General features: G+C 48.4%; 1 protein-coding gene across 1 annotated transcript; it reads right to left on the bottom strand.

Moving 5' to 3' along the window:
- Window positions 1–13,475: 13,475 nt before the first annotated feature.
- On the bottom strand, window positions 13,476–14,309 carry LOC142016986 (testis-specific serine/threonine-protein kinase 6-like). The gene has a single exon (XM_075001544.1). It carries the CDS (start codon window positions 14,307–14,309, stop codon window positions 13,476–13,478), a length of 834 nt encoding a protein of 277 aa, XP_074857645.1.
- Window positions 14,310–16,112: the final 1,803 nt, after the last annotated feature.

The following is a 16,112-nucleotide window of genomic DNA, read 5'->3' as shown; positions in this document are numbered from 1 at the left end:
GTGCAAATGGGGAAAATCAGTTTTGTGCCCCGTCTAATCCATTTCTGTGGCAGTAAGCAGACCTGGCTGTTAAAGGATTGTCTCTCCCCCGTGAAAGTTTGGGTAAGTTTTACTTTGTGGGCTGGGTGTGAGTGTCTTAAAACTTTAAGTGTGAATACTCAGAAGAGATGAGAAATGTGCTGCTCTTATCTCCAGAACACCCGAAACTCTCTCAAATCTGGAAAGCTGAGAGAACTCAATAAAATCTACTCAGCCATCCGTTAGGACATTCCCTTTAATGTGTGAGCTAAATGGAGTTAAGTTGGGGTTTGCCTGTGAGCATGAGTGTACCTTTACTTCCAGACCCTCTCGCTCCTCGGAGCCATTTGCTGTAGAGCTGCCTCTCGTTTGGCTTTGCACCAATGATATGTAGACAGTGCGTTATATGGGCCTTTGTTGCCCGTGCTCCACCAATATTCAGGAACATGGGCAGAGTCCACCAATATTTGGGCTTATATTTTCAGAGCTGTTTCTTCCATGAAAGGACTGGTCCAGCTGCCCTGGGCTCTGCACTTTGGCGGGAGGGGGAGGGACCTGCAGGCTTCAAAGGGATGTGGGTCAAGGAGAACCCGGGAGGTTAGCAGGCCGGTGGGGGGGCTTTGGCTTTAAAAGCACTGAGTGACCTGTTCCCAGTCTGTTCCCACCCCCACACCTCCCCTCCCTGTGAGAGCCTGCCCTTAACCTGCCTCTTCTCATCCCTGTATCTTTCTCCCTTCTTTAAGCCTACATCCCTGCCCTGTTCCTTTCCAGTTCTGCCCCCTTTCCTGAGCAACGCTGTGGGGCTTATTGAAGGCTGGGACCACGTCGCTCACTGCTCCCAGAGCCAAGCCATCCAATGGATAGGCCGGTTCTGCTTGGACTCCCCCAAAAGCTATACGAACCTGGCAGCCATTTTTGCACAATCTAACTTTGAGTTTGTCAGCTCAAGGAAGAGGCACAGTCTGACCCCAGTGAGTCCAGAGCTGTAATGCACCACCGAATCTTCCTGGTTTGGGGTAAATCCATTGGTGTCTCTGCCCCAGTCTCTCCCTCTATATGCTGAGGAGAACACTGCTTCCTGCTGGGCAGTGGTGTGAGAGTCATAGAATCCTAGGGCTGGAAGGGACCTCAGGAGTTCATCTCATCCCGCCCCCTGCCTAAAGCAGGCTAAACCCTAACTAAGTCATCCCAGCCACGACTATGTCAAGCTGGGACTTAAAAACCTCAAGGGATGGAATTTTTTCTCTCAGAAAAATCTTATGGCTTAATCATAGGGCTGGAAGGGACCTCCAGAGGTTATCTAGTCCAGCCCCCTGCTTCAAACAGGATCAGCCCCCACTAAGTCGTCATAAGAGAGTGAATGCTTGTAAAATGGTCTGAAATGGAAAAGCATTATTCCAGATGGAGATGAGAATCGGGCCCACAAATGGCCCTCAGATTTCTTCCTCCTGCTGCTTGTGTTTCTGCTTCTGAGCCTGGGTGGATGCCGGATGGAGCAGGACATATTTGCCTGGCCTTCCCACAAGGCAGCTGAGTCTACGAGCCCTGAGAGGGTTAGTAAAATGGGAGCAATGGTCCATGTTCGGACTCAGCATGGCTATATCCCTCCTACAGGCACAAATTCTTAATTTAATCAAGGGTTAAATTATTAGTCTCTCAAAATGGGGGAAGGGGCGGGGAAGGCCAACACAATTCAAACCAATGGGTGATTTGAAAGTGGAGTGCTGGATGCTAGGTAACTGGATAAAGGCTGCCAGCATTGAACACTGTAATTATGAAAAGGTTAATGCATTCAAGCAGAGTGAGGTATATTGGGATATTTGTTATATAGCACATTAAAAGATTTGCCTGCCAAGCAAGGGCAGAGTCACCTAGGCACTTCTAATACCAATCTAGTCATACCGAAGTAGCCAAAGACAACTGAAGCATATCACTAGCTGCTGTTTTGGCAGCTCATCCTCACCGTAGGCAAAAATGTTCAGCCTGCACCATCCCCTGAGAGTGTCAGCTCTGGATCGGATGTAGAAACCCACAAGATATCTGATTCCCCAGCTGGGTTTTCCCACAACTCAGTCATGTACTTTTCAGCATGATTTTATAACCCAGACTTTTTCATATCTGAGTCTCAAGCTTATCCTTCACATCAGCAATGACCCAAACTTTAGTAAACAAATAGTTATTTTGCTGGGAGGGGAGATGGAATGTCAGCCTTCAATGTGCTATTTCCATTTCCTTTTGTTTGCAGGACTGGAAAGAAATTAAGACTGTTTCCTGCCTGGTGCGAATGAATTGAGAGAAAACACTGTAACAGGAGGTAAATCATGCCGCGGTCTGGACTCATCTCTCTGAAATGGCTCTTTGCTGTCAAAGCTGATTCAGAAAGTATGGGGAACACTGGGGGTTTTTTTTGGGGGGGTCCCCTACGTGCTGAGCTTCAGTCGAACTTATGCACAGCTATATGCTGTTAAACTAAAAATGCTGCTAGGTGTATTTGCATAGCTGGGGTGACAGGTGGGAAGTAATGGTGACTGATGAGAAGTTAACAGCAGGTGCCATTCCAGGCAATTTAGTATGCTACAAGGAGCTGAGTAGGGCGTGTGCACAGATAACGGTTACCTCTTGTCTTCAAATTTCTTCTTCATTGAACTGGAAGGGGAGGTAAATAGCATGCTGGGGAAGGGATGGGTCTCCAGAATGCCTTTCCTTTGCAGATGATGATAAACTAAAATTGTGATGGGATGAATTGTTTGATGATTACCTGTTCTGTTCATTCCCTCTGGCTCTGACCGAGTATGGCTGTACTTATGTTCTTGGTTGCAAGCCAGTCTCTTGGAATTATTCCCAGGTGGTGGTCAGTGGCTCGCACTGGGTACTCACATCAGTTCCAGACCTTCTGTTTCCTAAGTCCAGAGCATCCCAGTGGTTTATTTGCAGGTTTACATATAAATAGGTTTCTCAAGGAAATGGTAAAGAGTTAACTACAAATAAGAGAGTGTGATGGGCACAACTGATGAGAATCCAAAATAAAATCATAAGCCACCAACCTCTGTCTACACCTGTTTGTCACCATTTCTAGCCAATGAGGTAGGTCTCTGACTACAGGTCAGTTGGCCCAGAACTGACTGGCTTCACAGGAATCAGGATTCAGTACTTCATGAGAACACCTAGCTCCTCCAGATGCCTGACTGGGGGAGGGCAGGGATAGCTCTGTGGTTTGCCCATTGGCCTGCTAAACCCAGAGTTGTGAGTTCAATCCTTGAGGGGGCCATTCAGGGATCTGAGGCAAATAGATCAAGAAAGGGATGGTGCTTGGTCCTGCCAAAAAGGTTGGGAGACTAGACTCAATGACCTCCCAAGGTCCCTTCCAGTTCTATCAGATGTATACCTCCATACATGATATCCCAGGGGAAGGATGTAGAGGACCTCTTGCTCCTTTGTGTTATATTAAAAATCAAAGACTTTTTCATTCAAAGGCAGTGGGGATCTCTGTCTGGTCATATTGTTACTTTTTAAAAAACTTTCAAGAGGTTTTGACTTCTTGAAGCTGTCTCAGGGACTTCCATTGAAAGTCTTGCAACTGAGCAAGGTGAATCAATGGAGTCTGAACAGGCAGGGTGATGATGCCCTGCTGATTAAATGGACCATCATGGAGACACATCCGCTGGTGATTAACTTTTACTCCATAAAGCATTCTTTCAACGTAAATCATTCCTTAAATATCTCCCATACAGTCATTATGACTCGTGACAAGTTATGAGCTTTTTGTAGATACCTGTTACTAGACCAATACCCATTAGACATCTGGGGGCAGGTCTGAGAGGTGTTTGCAAAGAACCAGGGGCCTTTTGCCGAGAAACTTCTGTGGCATATCATCACATGATTCCCTTGGACCAATGGAAGTAGGGTCTGCTGAGGAGGCAATTGAATATGTTCTACAGTTGTGAGAAGCATTTGAATTATTTTTCTGCTCCTAAAAAGGAAATACGCGCAGCTGTAGAAAAGCTCCAAATGTGGTCGACGACAAAAAGGAAACCCAACCTGGGAAAAATACAAGACTTTTAAAAGGAAGAGTTGGAAAATCTGAAAGATCAACAACTAAGTGAGCAGTGATTATGCAACGGATCCTGTTGTCTTTTGAGTGCACGATAAGGTCTCTCTTGAATTTTGGCTGAGTCCCTGAACCTGATTCTGATGTCATTCACATCCATTCTACTGCTAGTTTGTGAGATCAGAATCAAGTTTAGAGCCTTTAACGGGGGTCATTTAATATTTTTCAATCCATATTATCCAGTTTGTAACTGAGGTTTTTAGGTTCCCATGACTCCACGCGCTGCTCCCACATGAGCAAATGAGGCTCTTAGATTACCAACTGCACAGAGAAAGAAGAGGGCTGAGGGGCAGCATTACAAGCCTCGTGTGTCTCATTTGTATCAGTGTCCTTTTAACCTCTGCTGCTTTCCCAAGTTACTCAAGGGGGAACATCCTCTTGAAACATTAGTCATGTGTCCCAGCTACACACATCCGCAACAGATGCAATTATTTAGGAGAATTTGTTGCTGATGTCAGATGAATAGCTCTGGGTTTTGAACCTCTTATTTTATTAGCTGTGTTCTTGGAGGAAAGAAAAAAAAAAAAGTAGTAGAGATGACCAAATGCAAATGGGCCTTACAGAGTCTGAGAAGACCCCTTTGAACTTAACTGCTAATTATCCATTGTAGTAGAGTGGAAATGTGATGCTTTTTACTCTGTTTTATACACAGAAATCTAAACTCTCTAAACAGTGTGTGGTATTAGGGTTTTGGGGTTTTGTGGGTGGGGGGATTTGTTTACATGAGCAAACTAGACCATTGTCTGCTATAGTCAAATGCATTTTTATCAGGAAGAAAGCATTTGGGCAAACACTCCTGTCAAAGTTCCTTAGTTACTAAAAAAGGAACTAGGCTGTATCCTTTACCCCTGGGAAAAGTTGTTTCCTTCATTCTGAGCTCTTCCTTTGAAGTTTGTGCTGACCCAGCGTCTCTAGATGCATAGGGTTACTTTCCACATATCCTAATGGGTGCAACTTTTTTTTTTTGCTCTTGAGAATTTTTTCAGTGCACTGATATGGCCTCTTTCCCTCTCCTCCCCCCTGATTTTTTTTGCACAGATTCTCTTCTGAAAGGCTCGTGCGCGATCCATAATTCATCACTGAAAACCCTGTGGCCTGAAGCTCCAGATGGAAAGAGCTGTCTGCTCTCTATTGGGGAAAATGAAAAATGTCCACCTTCAAGAGCTTTATTACATAGGCCAGCTCCCCACAAGGCCACTTGTAGCATTGATGAGTCACCATACCTCCCATGGGCTTGGCTTTGGGATGAGTGAGCTCCCAAAGATGCTGAGGGAGGAGGGGACAGAGCTGTTGCTTTGTGGCAAAGAGCTCATTTCCAAGCCAAGACTGCTTGAAGACCGGAACCACTCTTGGCCCTGCAGGAGATGTAGACAAAGGGCTTCACCACAAAGAGCCAGCACAGAGGACAGTAGCTGTGATGTGTGGATTCAGGTGAGGCTCTGCCTATCCAACACCTGAACAAAGCAGAACCATTACAGGGCCATCCGCGTCGCTTTGACCTTTCCCTGGATGTGTGCGCTGCAGTCGGAGGTGTGGTTACCACAGGGGCTTGCATACTCGTGCTAGCTTTAATCTAGCTAGTGAAGGCATGAGAGCACAGGGTGGTGTGAGCCTTCTCAGAATCTTGGGTCATACTTAGCTGGTAGGCCTGCCCTGCAGCCAGCAGCTCATGTTACTGTCTCCTCCATTAGGATCTTCCAGGCAGGTTAAGGCTACTGTGAGCGTGCTAACTCGTGCTGCAGTCACACCTCTGACTGCAGTGTAGACATGTCCCCGTGCTTTCACTTTCCTTGGGGTGGAATCAAACTTTTTCCACACACATCTGCTACCCTGTACATTGACTATGCTTATTCAGCAGGTCTGGGTGGATTCGGTAGCTGAAGTGCGTCCCTGCAAGCATGTGTATCCAGTGCATTAGAGCAACCCAAAATGGCTTCCTAAAACAAAAGCATTGCTTAACAGCGGGGGTGAAGCATATAATAAGAGAAGAGGGTTTTTAAACAAGAAAAGGTCTGTACACATCTCTCTCACCTGCCTTAACTCTTAAATCAACACTGTACCAGTGACTGAGGAGTACCTAGTGCAACATCAGGTTTTTTAAAGGCTCCAGAGGAGATTCTGGTGATCACAGACCAATGGGTAAGCAGTCCTGGAGCACCTTAAAGACTAACAATTTTATGTCAACATAATTTTTTTTTACATTTAACAGAGACATGTTAATCTTTAAGGTACTCCAGGACTGCTTGTTTTCTGCAAAACTACAGACCCGCACTGCCACCCCTCTGAGACTATTTACCATTCAGGCCAAAGAGTCTAAGCTCAGTACCAGGTAAAGTGTACAGAACAGAACTGCAGATTCAAGAGAATATATTGGGGAAGAGACCATTTGGCTTTGTGAGGGAAAATCATGCCTTGGCGAGCTATTAACATTTTTGAGTGGGTCAGCTAATGTGGATAATTGCTAAACTGGGCTGGGTGGCGGCTTCTCGTGGTGTGACCGTGCAAGCAGCTCCCTTGGGACTGCAGAGAAACCTGCAGAGAGACTTGGGCTCTTGCTGGTAGCTGATCCAAACGGAGAGGGGTTGGGTGGGTGGGTGAGCTGGCATAGCCAAGTGACTATCACAATCTAATTCCCTTCCCACCGTCTAGTAAGAATAACTACTGCCAAATTCTTGAAAGGGGAAGGGATATATTTTACCCTTGGTTTGTGTATATGTACGTGCACACACACACTCTATCTCTCTCTGGAAGGCTGTAGGTGACAGGCCTGTTCTCTCCCACAGACAAATTCCTATCCTAATGAAAATTCTCACTAGCAACCACAGGCCATACTACAGTAATACTAATCCTGGAACTCTTCCTTGCAACAAACCTGTTGCCATCTTTGTCCACATATTCTGAAGATACCATCACTGGACCTAACCTCATTAATTACAAGATCAGGGCTCATTCTCCCGTGTCTCAACCAAGGTTATATATGCCATCATGCCAGCAATGCCCCTCTACCATGTACGTTGAACAAAGCAGGCAAACGCTTTGCCAAAGAATGAATGGACACAAAATAGACATTAGGAATCTTAATACACACAAGCCTATCAATGAGCATCTCAATGAAGAGGGCCGTTCTGTTAAAGACCTGAGAATGTGTCCAACAACAAAGAGACTTCAACAGCAGATTACAGAGGGAGATGTCTGAACTGGAGTTCATGCTCAAATTTGCTACCTTAATACTTGGTCTCAGTAGAGAGAGCAATTATCTCAGGAATTACAGACTCTTTCCCTTGCCTTGTTATTCGTAACAATCTCAGGCAAGACACACACTACCTCTCCCCCTCACCTTCCCCGTCAGTTCCATGTATCTGTTTTGTCAGTTTTTATTTAATTTTTTTGGATTCTGTGCTATGTAGCGGTCCGTCTGTACTGGAAATGCTATTGATCTGAAGACATGAGTCTGTCCCATGAAAGCTCGTTACCTAATAAATTATTTTGTTAGTCTTTAAAGTGATACATGGCTGCTGGTTTGTTTTGTTAACATACATAAGATGACGCTGAATGGATTTATAAAGGTGTCCTACCCATATGCTGGAACATGAAGCCTTTCTAAGTGCTACGCTTTTCCTTTACAGTAAATCACAGAGGGGGCAACCCAGGTTATAGAGTGGGGAGTTCTGAGTGACCCTTCATTTCAGTGGGCCCTATGATTGACATAACTCAGGCGGTTTCCTGGGATAGGGTAGTTTTGTGGACTGTACTTTCATACCTACAGTTGACGGGGTGTGCTGAGTGAACTGTAGCAGCACTCGGATTAGATGCAGCAGGAGCACCCAGCTCGCACAGTGTTGTGTGTATTCGGTGTAATCCTCCCGGCATGCGCCCTTGCTTTACGTGCCTGTCACTTTTATAACGCTGATAGGAAAACAATGTGCAGGTTTTCAGCTACATCAGTCTGGCAACCTTACATGGGCAACAGTAAACCCAATGTCTCATGGGCCACGTGTAGTACCCAACGGGCCGCGCTTTGCTCACCACTGCTGTAAATGATGATTAAACTGAAACAAAGCCAGCAGCTTCCAAGGTGCTGCCGCTGACTTTGGGACCCATTCGTAAAAGACAAAGGGACGGACTGTGAAGGCGAATGCTCTGAATGTTTTGCGTGGGAAATCTTCGGCAGCTACGTGTGGCTTAGCATGTCTCCTCCACAAATCACTTTACGCTGTTGCTAATGACCACGGCTCTTCTGTGACGTAAGCAAGTGTCCTCTGAGACAAAGAGGCTGATGGAGAAAAGAGAGAGATCCAGTGAAGCGGGAATGAGAGCACTGAATGCCCTCAGACCTGGCTGAGAGCGCCAGACGGAGAAATGGGTAGCAGGGCCCATCACGCTCCTGGGCACCAAGGCTCTCGTTCTATCCATGAACTCAGCAAAGACCGCTCCAGTTGCAGGCACCTGTGCTTCTACTGTGTGTGAAAGTCCAACCACTTGCCCTTACATAGCTGTTTAGTTGTAACCCCTCTGCTTACCCAGAACCTGTGGAGCAGAGCCCTCCACACCCTGGCTCCTCCCCTTCCTCTCTGCCTCTCCCCTTTCCTGCACACTCACTGGCTTTATACTGCCTCTCTTCTCAGGGGTTCACAGCTGCCGGCCATCAGGCCCGGGTTTGCTCAGCCGGCTCCTATAGCCCTCTTTGGGCGGGGCTGCCACGACCGCACTCTGGCTCAGGCTCTCGGCCAGTAGTCTGTCACGAATGCCATCCACCCACATCGGTGGGTGGGGGAACTTACGGGCCTGAAGGTGAAAGGGAGACACTCACCAAAGGGCAATAGGAAGCTCCTCCTCCAGGGAGTCTCTGGCATCTATTGGCCAGCTGTGGGGCAGAGGTGCTATTTGGCCAGTATTACCCAGCTCCCAGGATTTAGCCCGGTGTAAGGGTGATGTCGAGCTGTTTTCAGCTCCAAGCCAGCAGCCCAGCCAGCCCATTCAAGGTATAGGAATGGGAGCCTGGCCTGACAGGAGATGCAGGTCTTGCTGAGTGCCTTTTTGGGGAGTCAGGAAGGAATTCTTTTCTGCCATGGGACAATTGGGAGGACCAAGGAGCTTTCTACTTTCCTCACAGGGCTGGTGGTGGAGTAAGTAGGAACACAGTAGCTATCTAGGGTGCTGGATTGGCGTTTATTCTTCACAACTTGTGGCTGACTTCTAATGTGGTTAGGTGAGTAATGCACACTCCCAAGAGGGGAAAAAGCTGAGGTTTGGTGATGGGCTTTGGCCTAATGTGATGGGGAGACCTTGTAGCCTTTGTGGATTGAGGTCCCCATCTTGTTTTATGGAACATAAACTTTTGTGGGTAAAGACCCACTTTGTCGGATGCAATTCATCCCCATCTTGCTCTATCCGCTGTGCCTCTTGCGAGGGGGAGGTTGCTGGGACTCTGAGAGCTGAGTCCTGGGAGACAGACCACAGAGAGGTTGTCCTCCACTACAGGTGACCCTGTAATCCTGGTCCCCATAATGGACAATATGTAAGGAGTGCTCTAATCTCTGCACAAGAATGAATTAAATGCCTGGTGGAGGGGTGCGTACCGCCCCCGCCACCCCGTGTGAAGGTTGAATAGATGTTGCAGCTTGCCACTTAACTGCCTTGCATGTGCCTGTCCTCCTTTTGCCCACCTCAAGCACCTTTGCAAAATCTCACCATTTACAGCGCAAGGTGACATCACACATTATAATTGTGATATCACAGAGTGATGTATGTTGCTATTTCATAGTATCTGAAATGGGTGCTCGTTTCTTCCCAGAGGTAAGGCGTAATCCCTGCAGTCTCATTTTCTTTTCACGTGGCAGGGAAGTGAGGGTGGTTGAGCAGCAGGAGAGGGTGCAAAAGGATGAGGCTCACAGCAGTAAAATCACGTGGAGGCTCAGTGTGTGAGGGGTCGGGGTGGGGCCGGTGGGTCATATAACAAATGGTACATTGTAGGCCTCGGAGGAGAGGTGACTTCCCTGCAACGGAGGGCAGTGTCGTGGCTGGGGGGTTGTGGGTCTGTACATTGGAGCTGGGCTCAGAGCCCATGGACTTACTCTTAAATAAGTCTGTGAGTCTCCTTCAGCTTGAGGTGGCCTTTTTGGAAAATCCCTGGTGCTGCTTTGAGCCAGTCTGTGAAGGATCCAGGAGCCTGGGTCTGGGGAAGGTCACACTCTCTGGCCCATTGCACTGGCTGGCTTCTGACCCCCATGGGCTGGCACCCCTGGCAGTTGGCAGAACTCTTTTGAAAAGGATAGTTCTGGGCTACAGCCAGCAGTGGCCACCAAGGACGCCTGAGCATTCCCTGCCCCAGTCCAAGCTCTTCAGGTGTGGCTAGAGGCAGCCTGCAACAGGGGCACAAGGCAGAGGGGCCCGGGAAGCCAACAGCCCCTGCAGTGAGTAACCCCCTCCTCACTGTGGGCCCTTCTCATAGATCATCCATCTCCCCTCAACCCAGGAAATCCCCTGCTAGCCCCAAGCACAGCAGCTCCCCCTGCAGCCCAGCCCCTTGCCCCAAGATGATGATCCCCTTCTTGCTTCCCTAATAGCTCCCCTAGCTGTCCCTATCTGCAGGGCCTCCCCCAGCTCCTCGCTTATCTTTGGGATCTTTCAAAGAGAAGGCCAATGCCTTCTTGTCTCCTCTCCCATCCCACTGTCTTCAGCGGGCAGCTGACTGACTCCTCACCTGCTGCCGGGAGGCCCTGACTCTCTCCTTGTCCTTGAGGAGGGGCAGCCCTTCCTGGGAAGGGCAGCAGTCTTTATTTTCCCTGCCATTTCCACTGCCATGTAGTCCAGCTCCCAGACCAATCTGGTGAGACTCTGGCCCTATGCTTTATAGACCTTGCTAAGAAATAGTCCTTGTGCTGAGAAATCCCATCCAATAGGAATGGTACTGCCCAGCACAGGTAATGCAGCCCCTGTCTGCTTGCTACCTCCCATCCAGCTCCCTGGACACCTACCCAGCCATTCTGCTTCTGGGTCTTTCTCCCCTTGTGCCATGCCATTGACCTTCCCTGCCTCCTACCCAATCAGCCTCCTTCGTACACTACCAAGTTCCCCCTCAGGACTGACTGAGTGGGAAATAGTTGGGGACACCAGAGGAATGGGAGTGAGGGCAGTGGAGATGCACTGGAGAACAATGAGTGGATGCGTTACAAGGCAAACACCCTTGGGAACTTGAGCTGGGATGGCAGCTGCTTGGGAACACTTGAGACCACAGTGGGGCTAGGCAGGGCACGCAGAAAGATTCACTGAGGGAAAAGGCCAAGTATGGGCAGCAGCTGAGCAGTGCCTTGGATATTTACCCAAACCTCCTACTTCATTTCTCAGATGACAGTCAAATGGAGAGAAACCTAGAAGTCATCAAGGGGAAGAGAGAGAGAGAATTAACTGGAGTCTATACTTAGGAAACAAAAGGGAAGAAGGCAAATATTAGCTGAGAAGGCAAATAGCAGATCACCACCTCTTCTACCTGCCCTATGAAGACAGCCATAGGGAAAGTGGCTTTTTTAGGGACATTGTGTGCTGCAGAAGGGGAGGAGGTTGGTTTCTGGAAGATCAGATGAGCATCTACATGCTGGATGTGTTTTCAAGCCACTTGAGAATACACTAGAATGCCCCATGGGCAGCATGTCCCTGTAGAATTCATTCTTGCTTTACGTATTTGATTCTATACTGGGGTTTCTCTTGCACTGCAGATGGTCAGTTGGAATAGCCACCTCATGCGGCCTACCTTCCTTGCAATTTTTCAGATGCTCTGCTGGGACTCTTCCGCCTTTGCAGTAAGGTCTCCATAAACGATATTCCTTAGCCCTCTTTGCTGAGAATAAAAAATTGCTGTCTGTCCCACTCCACAGTTTGCAGACTCAAATGACCATATAAATCCATGCCCTCTGCTGCTGAAACTGGAGAGGTTATACTTTTATTGAGATGAGAGGAGTCAGGTCACCGAGGTATGCATTTTCCATCGTGCAGCGGAGGTACCATTTTCTGGACAACAATTTTAGAGCGATCTCTACACTGCTAAGGGTGGCTTTAGTTAACCCACTATTTTTATAAAGTTCAGAAGCTTGAAACCAAAATTTTTCTTCACAGAAAAGAGTTTCCCTTCCTTCCTGCACAGCTACATGCCCTGGTTATTGAAAGATGGCTCCTGGCTGCTAGAATTGATTTTGGCTCTTTGAAACAACAGAAGTGTTTTTCTAGCAGAATGTCCCTGTGGGATTGTGGGCTTTATAAGTCTGCCTGAGGGAGCCTTCCTATGGACTTCAGTGGGAGTTTGAGTCAGATTCTGTTTGAAAAAGGGAAACATTAAAGATCTTATTAAACTTGGTTCAGGCTGTAAGTGGAAGGTTCCTTGCAAGTTGGGATTTGGCAATGGAGATCTATAATGGAGATTTGGGGTCTGGTTTAGAACAGTTGCTAACTTTTTGTGTACAAAGCTCAGGTTCCATTTGGAAATGCAGATACCAAATGTCCCCGTTTTAGGACAAGAGCAATCATTGTCTGAGTTTATCCAGCCCTGAGCCCAAGCCAAAGTTTTGGCCCTAGATCTGGATCGTGAACCTCCCCAAAGTTGGAAGCTGTTCAGAGCCAAGATTCGAAAAAGGAGGGACTTGCCCTCCAGATGAGTGATGGGAGGGACACCTAGGAGGTTGTGTTTGAAAATAGGCTGAAGAGAAATGAAAAAGAGTTTTAGAAGGTCGTCTTCAGCCCCACCTCCAGCCAGCCCTGGGCACAGCCCCTTTTAAGCACGCTGTCAGGTGACTCGGACACAGACACATTTTGCCAGAAAGGAATCGGAGCGGCACAGAAAGACAGCCGTGTGGGACCTTCAGAGTTTATTACAGGTCATTAGGGAGTAGACAACACAATGATCTTTGCTGCTATGCATCCCACCATCTCCCCTGCACGCTACCACCTTCAGGCTTTGTGGTGAAGTCCAGACCTGCCCTGTAGGGGGTGGGGCATCTCTTTCCTGCTGCTACAGGTGAGTTGGTGGTGCGCCGATGTTCCCTGTGGTCAGTGTTTCTTTAAGCAGCCCGATTTTTTGTTGGTGCCATTAGCTTATTAAGGTCCCTGTCGATTGAAATCAAACCTACCGCACAGCTTCATAGTGTGGTTGGGCCTTTAACCTTCCTCTAGCAACATGTGGTCACATCATCACTTTAAGTGCTATTATCAGCTCCATGAGGCTGTTGCCCCTTAAGTGACCCTAGTTTCTGTCAGGATTACTGTTAGTATTTGTTTAACATGTAGTTCCACGAGGTTGGTGCCCTGGCTGCCCCTGCCAATGATCTAGGTCTGGAATATAGCGGGGAGCCTTTGCCTTTTAGATATCCCCTTTCAGCCAGCAGTTCTTGGCTATTTGTCCCACCCCAGGCCGGGAGGCTGGGCTGAATTGAAGCAGCTGTGTGATGAGGGCTTTGCAGGGCTCAGGCAGAGGGGACATGCCCTCAGGGTACAGAACTCCCTTCTTCTGGCGGCGGGGCATGCTGTGGATGTGGGTGTCGTCGAAGGGCATGCAGCCAGTCACCATCACGTAGAGCACCACGCCCAAGCTCCATATGTCGTACTTCTTGGCATCGTAAGGGATACCCAGCAGCACCTCGGGGGAGGCGTAGGCAGCTGAACCACAGTAGGTGGTGCTCAGGTCAGGGTAGCCACGTGCCTCCTTGCCAAACCCAAAATCTGTGAGCTTTGCTCGGCGGCCATCAGAAGTGAGCAAGACATTCTCACACTTGAGGTCTCGGTGCACCAGGTTTCGGTCATGAAGGTAGCGCACGGCGCCCACGATCTGTCCAAAGATGTCCCGGGCCTCGGGGACGCAAGGTAGTTTCCCCAGCCGCTGCACCAGCTGGAGCAGATCCGTGGACGCTGCTTCCATCACGATGTAGAGTTTCCCATTGCAGACCTCGATGAACTCAAAGACCCGCACAATATTGGGGTGCCGGATCACCCGCAGGATGGAGAGCTCCCGAGGCAGAAACTTGTGTACAAAGTCGGGGGGTGCGCGGCGCCGATCCACCACCTTGATAGCCAGTGGGCCCTTGTACTTGGCTGAGGTGGCCACCCTCACCTTGGAGTAGCTGCCCTCACCCAGGGTCTGGCCCAGCTTGTAGCCCAGCTCGTTCAGCAGTTTGTCTCCTCCAGAGGCTCTTGACATGGTGCAGTGTAGCTTGGGTGGGTTCTTATGGGCTTGATCTGGGGTTGGTATTTTGCTCCAGGGATTGAAAGCTTTAACCCATTGTGTGTGGTAACTGTTGACCTTCACCCCCCCATGTTCCCACTGAGTACTTGGGTCCAGGAGCATCACTGCTCACTTGGGTATTGTGATGTGCTAAGGGTGTCATGTGCCACTCCCTTTGTGCGTTATCATGGGTGTCATGTTACCACCTTTCCCTCCCTTGTGTCTTTGGGATCCTCGGCATAAGACGTATAAAACCAAGGGAAAAGTTCCACATCTTTATTTCCTTGGTGTTACTGTGTCTTCCACTTGAGTTTGGGGTAGGCTTCTTGAAATAATAAGAGCTTAGTCATGAGCATTCTGGAAGGAGCAATTAATTTCTGGGTTTTGCCAGTCTGATACATATTCTATGTGGGAAAACTAGATATAGTCAAGTCACGATTTGCACGAAGTGGTGCAAAAAGAATGGCCTTATACCCTGCCACATGGCAAGTTATTTTGTGTGGCCATGAATATTTTTATTTTGGAATTCTGAGCCTGGAGGAGCATATTTACCAGCAATACTTGTTCCTTCTAAGGGTTTTGAGGAGGACTGTCAATTAATCTGCCAGTGAAGTTTCCCCAGAGAAATTCTACGAGCCTAAGTTATTGAGTATGGAATCCTAATCCTTTGATTTTTTTTTTTTTTTAATAATAAAAATAATGCAGGTTGAACCGCTGTAATCCAGAACACTCTCGTCCAGCAAACTCTGTAATGTGACATGATTTTAGTTAGTCAGACTGCCACTTATCATGGGTGTGGCCAAGTTTCTCGTGATCCCATAAAGTTTGTTTCCAGGCACCAATCCTGGCCCTCAGTGTTCTGTGATGTTATTTAGCTGTAACTTACCCCTAAATGTCTTCTAAGAGCCCAATAAGCAGTGGAAGTGTTGGTAATGTGCTAGAAAATATTGACCTCCTGTGGTCTGGCAAATTCTCTCATCCAGCACTGGTCAGGTCCTGCTGGTGCCAGATGAGAGAGAATCAACCTGTACTGTTTTTGGAACTGCATAAGAGAATTTGTCTCAGAGGCTTCATAGAGAGCTACTGAATGTTCAGTGTAAATGTAGCTTATCTGGATTCTGTGTATTTTCTATTTTTAATTAGACACTCTAATGGCCCAAGGAGGCAACAAGAGAGCCCTTGCTATAGAAGAGAATGGGGGATTTGGATGGTCACACACAGTTCTTGCCCGTGTATGCATAACACCACTAGTTGCCTTTAGTATGGGCAACAAAGGGGGCATCAGATGCCTCCAGCTTCCCAACTGGGCCACTATTACTACTGCATAGGTCAAGGGGGAGGGGAATAGAAGTCATGCCCACTCAGGGAAGTGAAGAATGGTGTCTCCAGCTGAAACGGCAGGAGAAGAAGGGATCTGGGGAGGCAGGAAGAAATTACCTGAGTTGGGGCCAGAGGTGACACATGGGGGTTGCATGCACCCCATCCCCCCACCCCCTGCAATGCCCAGGCCCCCCATCTCACTGTTTAAAAACTGCCACTTCCAGCCAGTGCAGGGCAGTCCTGCCCCACCCTGGAGCAGTGTGGCCCAAGAGCAGTGCAAGCTGGAGCATCTTGTCCTGCTCTCGAGCCACGCTGCGCCGGGGGCAGGAAGGGATCGCCCCCACGCTCACCGGAAGCAATGCAGCACCTGTGGGGGAAGGGGTGGGCGGGGGTGGGGTGGTACACATCTCATAGAACTGGAAGAGAACTCAGGAGGTCACTGAGGCCAGTCCCCTGCCC

Source organism: Carettochelys insculpta, chromosome 8, assembly GCF_033958435.1.
Source record: "Carettochelys insculpta isolate YL-2023 chromosome 8, ASM3395843v1, whole genome shotgun sequence".
Classification (NCBI taxonomy): domain Eukaryota; kingdom Metazoa; phylum Chordata; order Testudines; family Carettochelyidae; genus Carettochelys; species Carettochelys insculpta.
The sequence above is the reverse complement of the archived record's forward strand: the minus strand, read 5'-3'. Positions and strand labels throughout refer to the sequence as shown.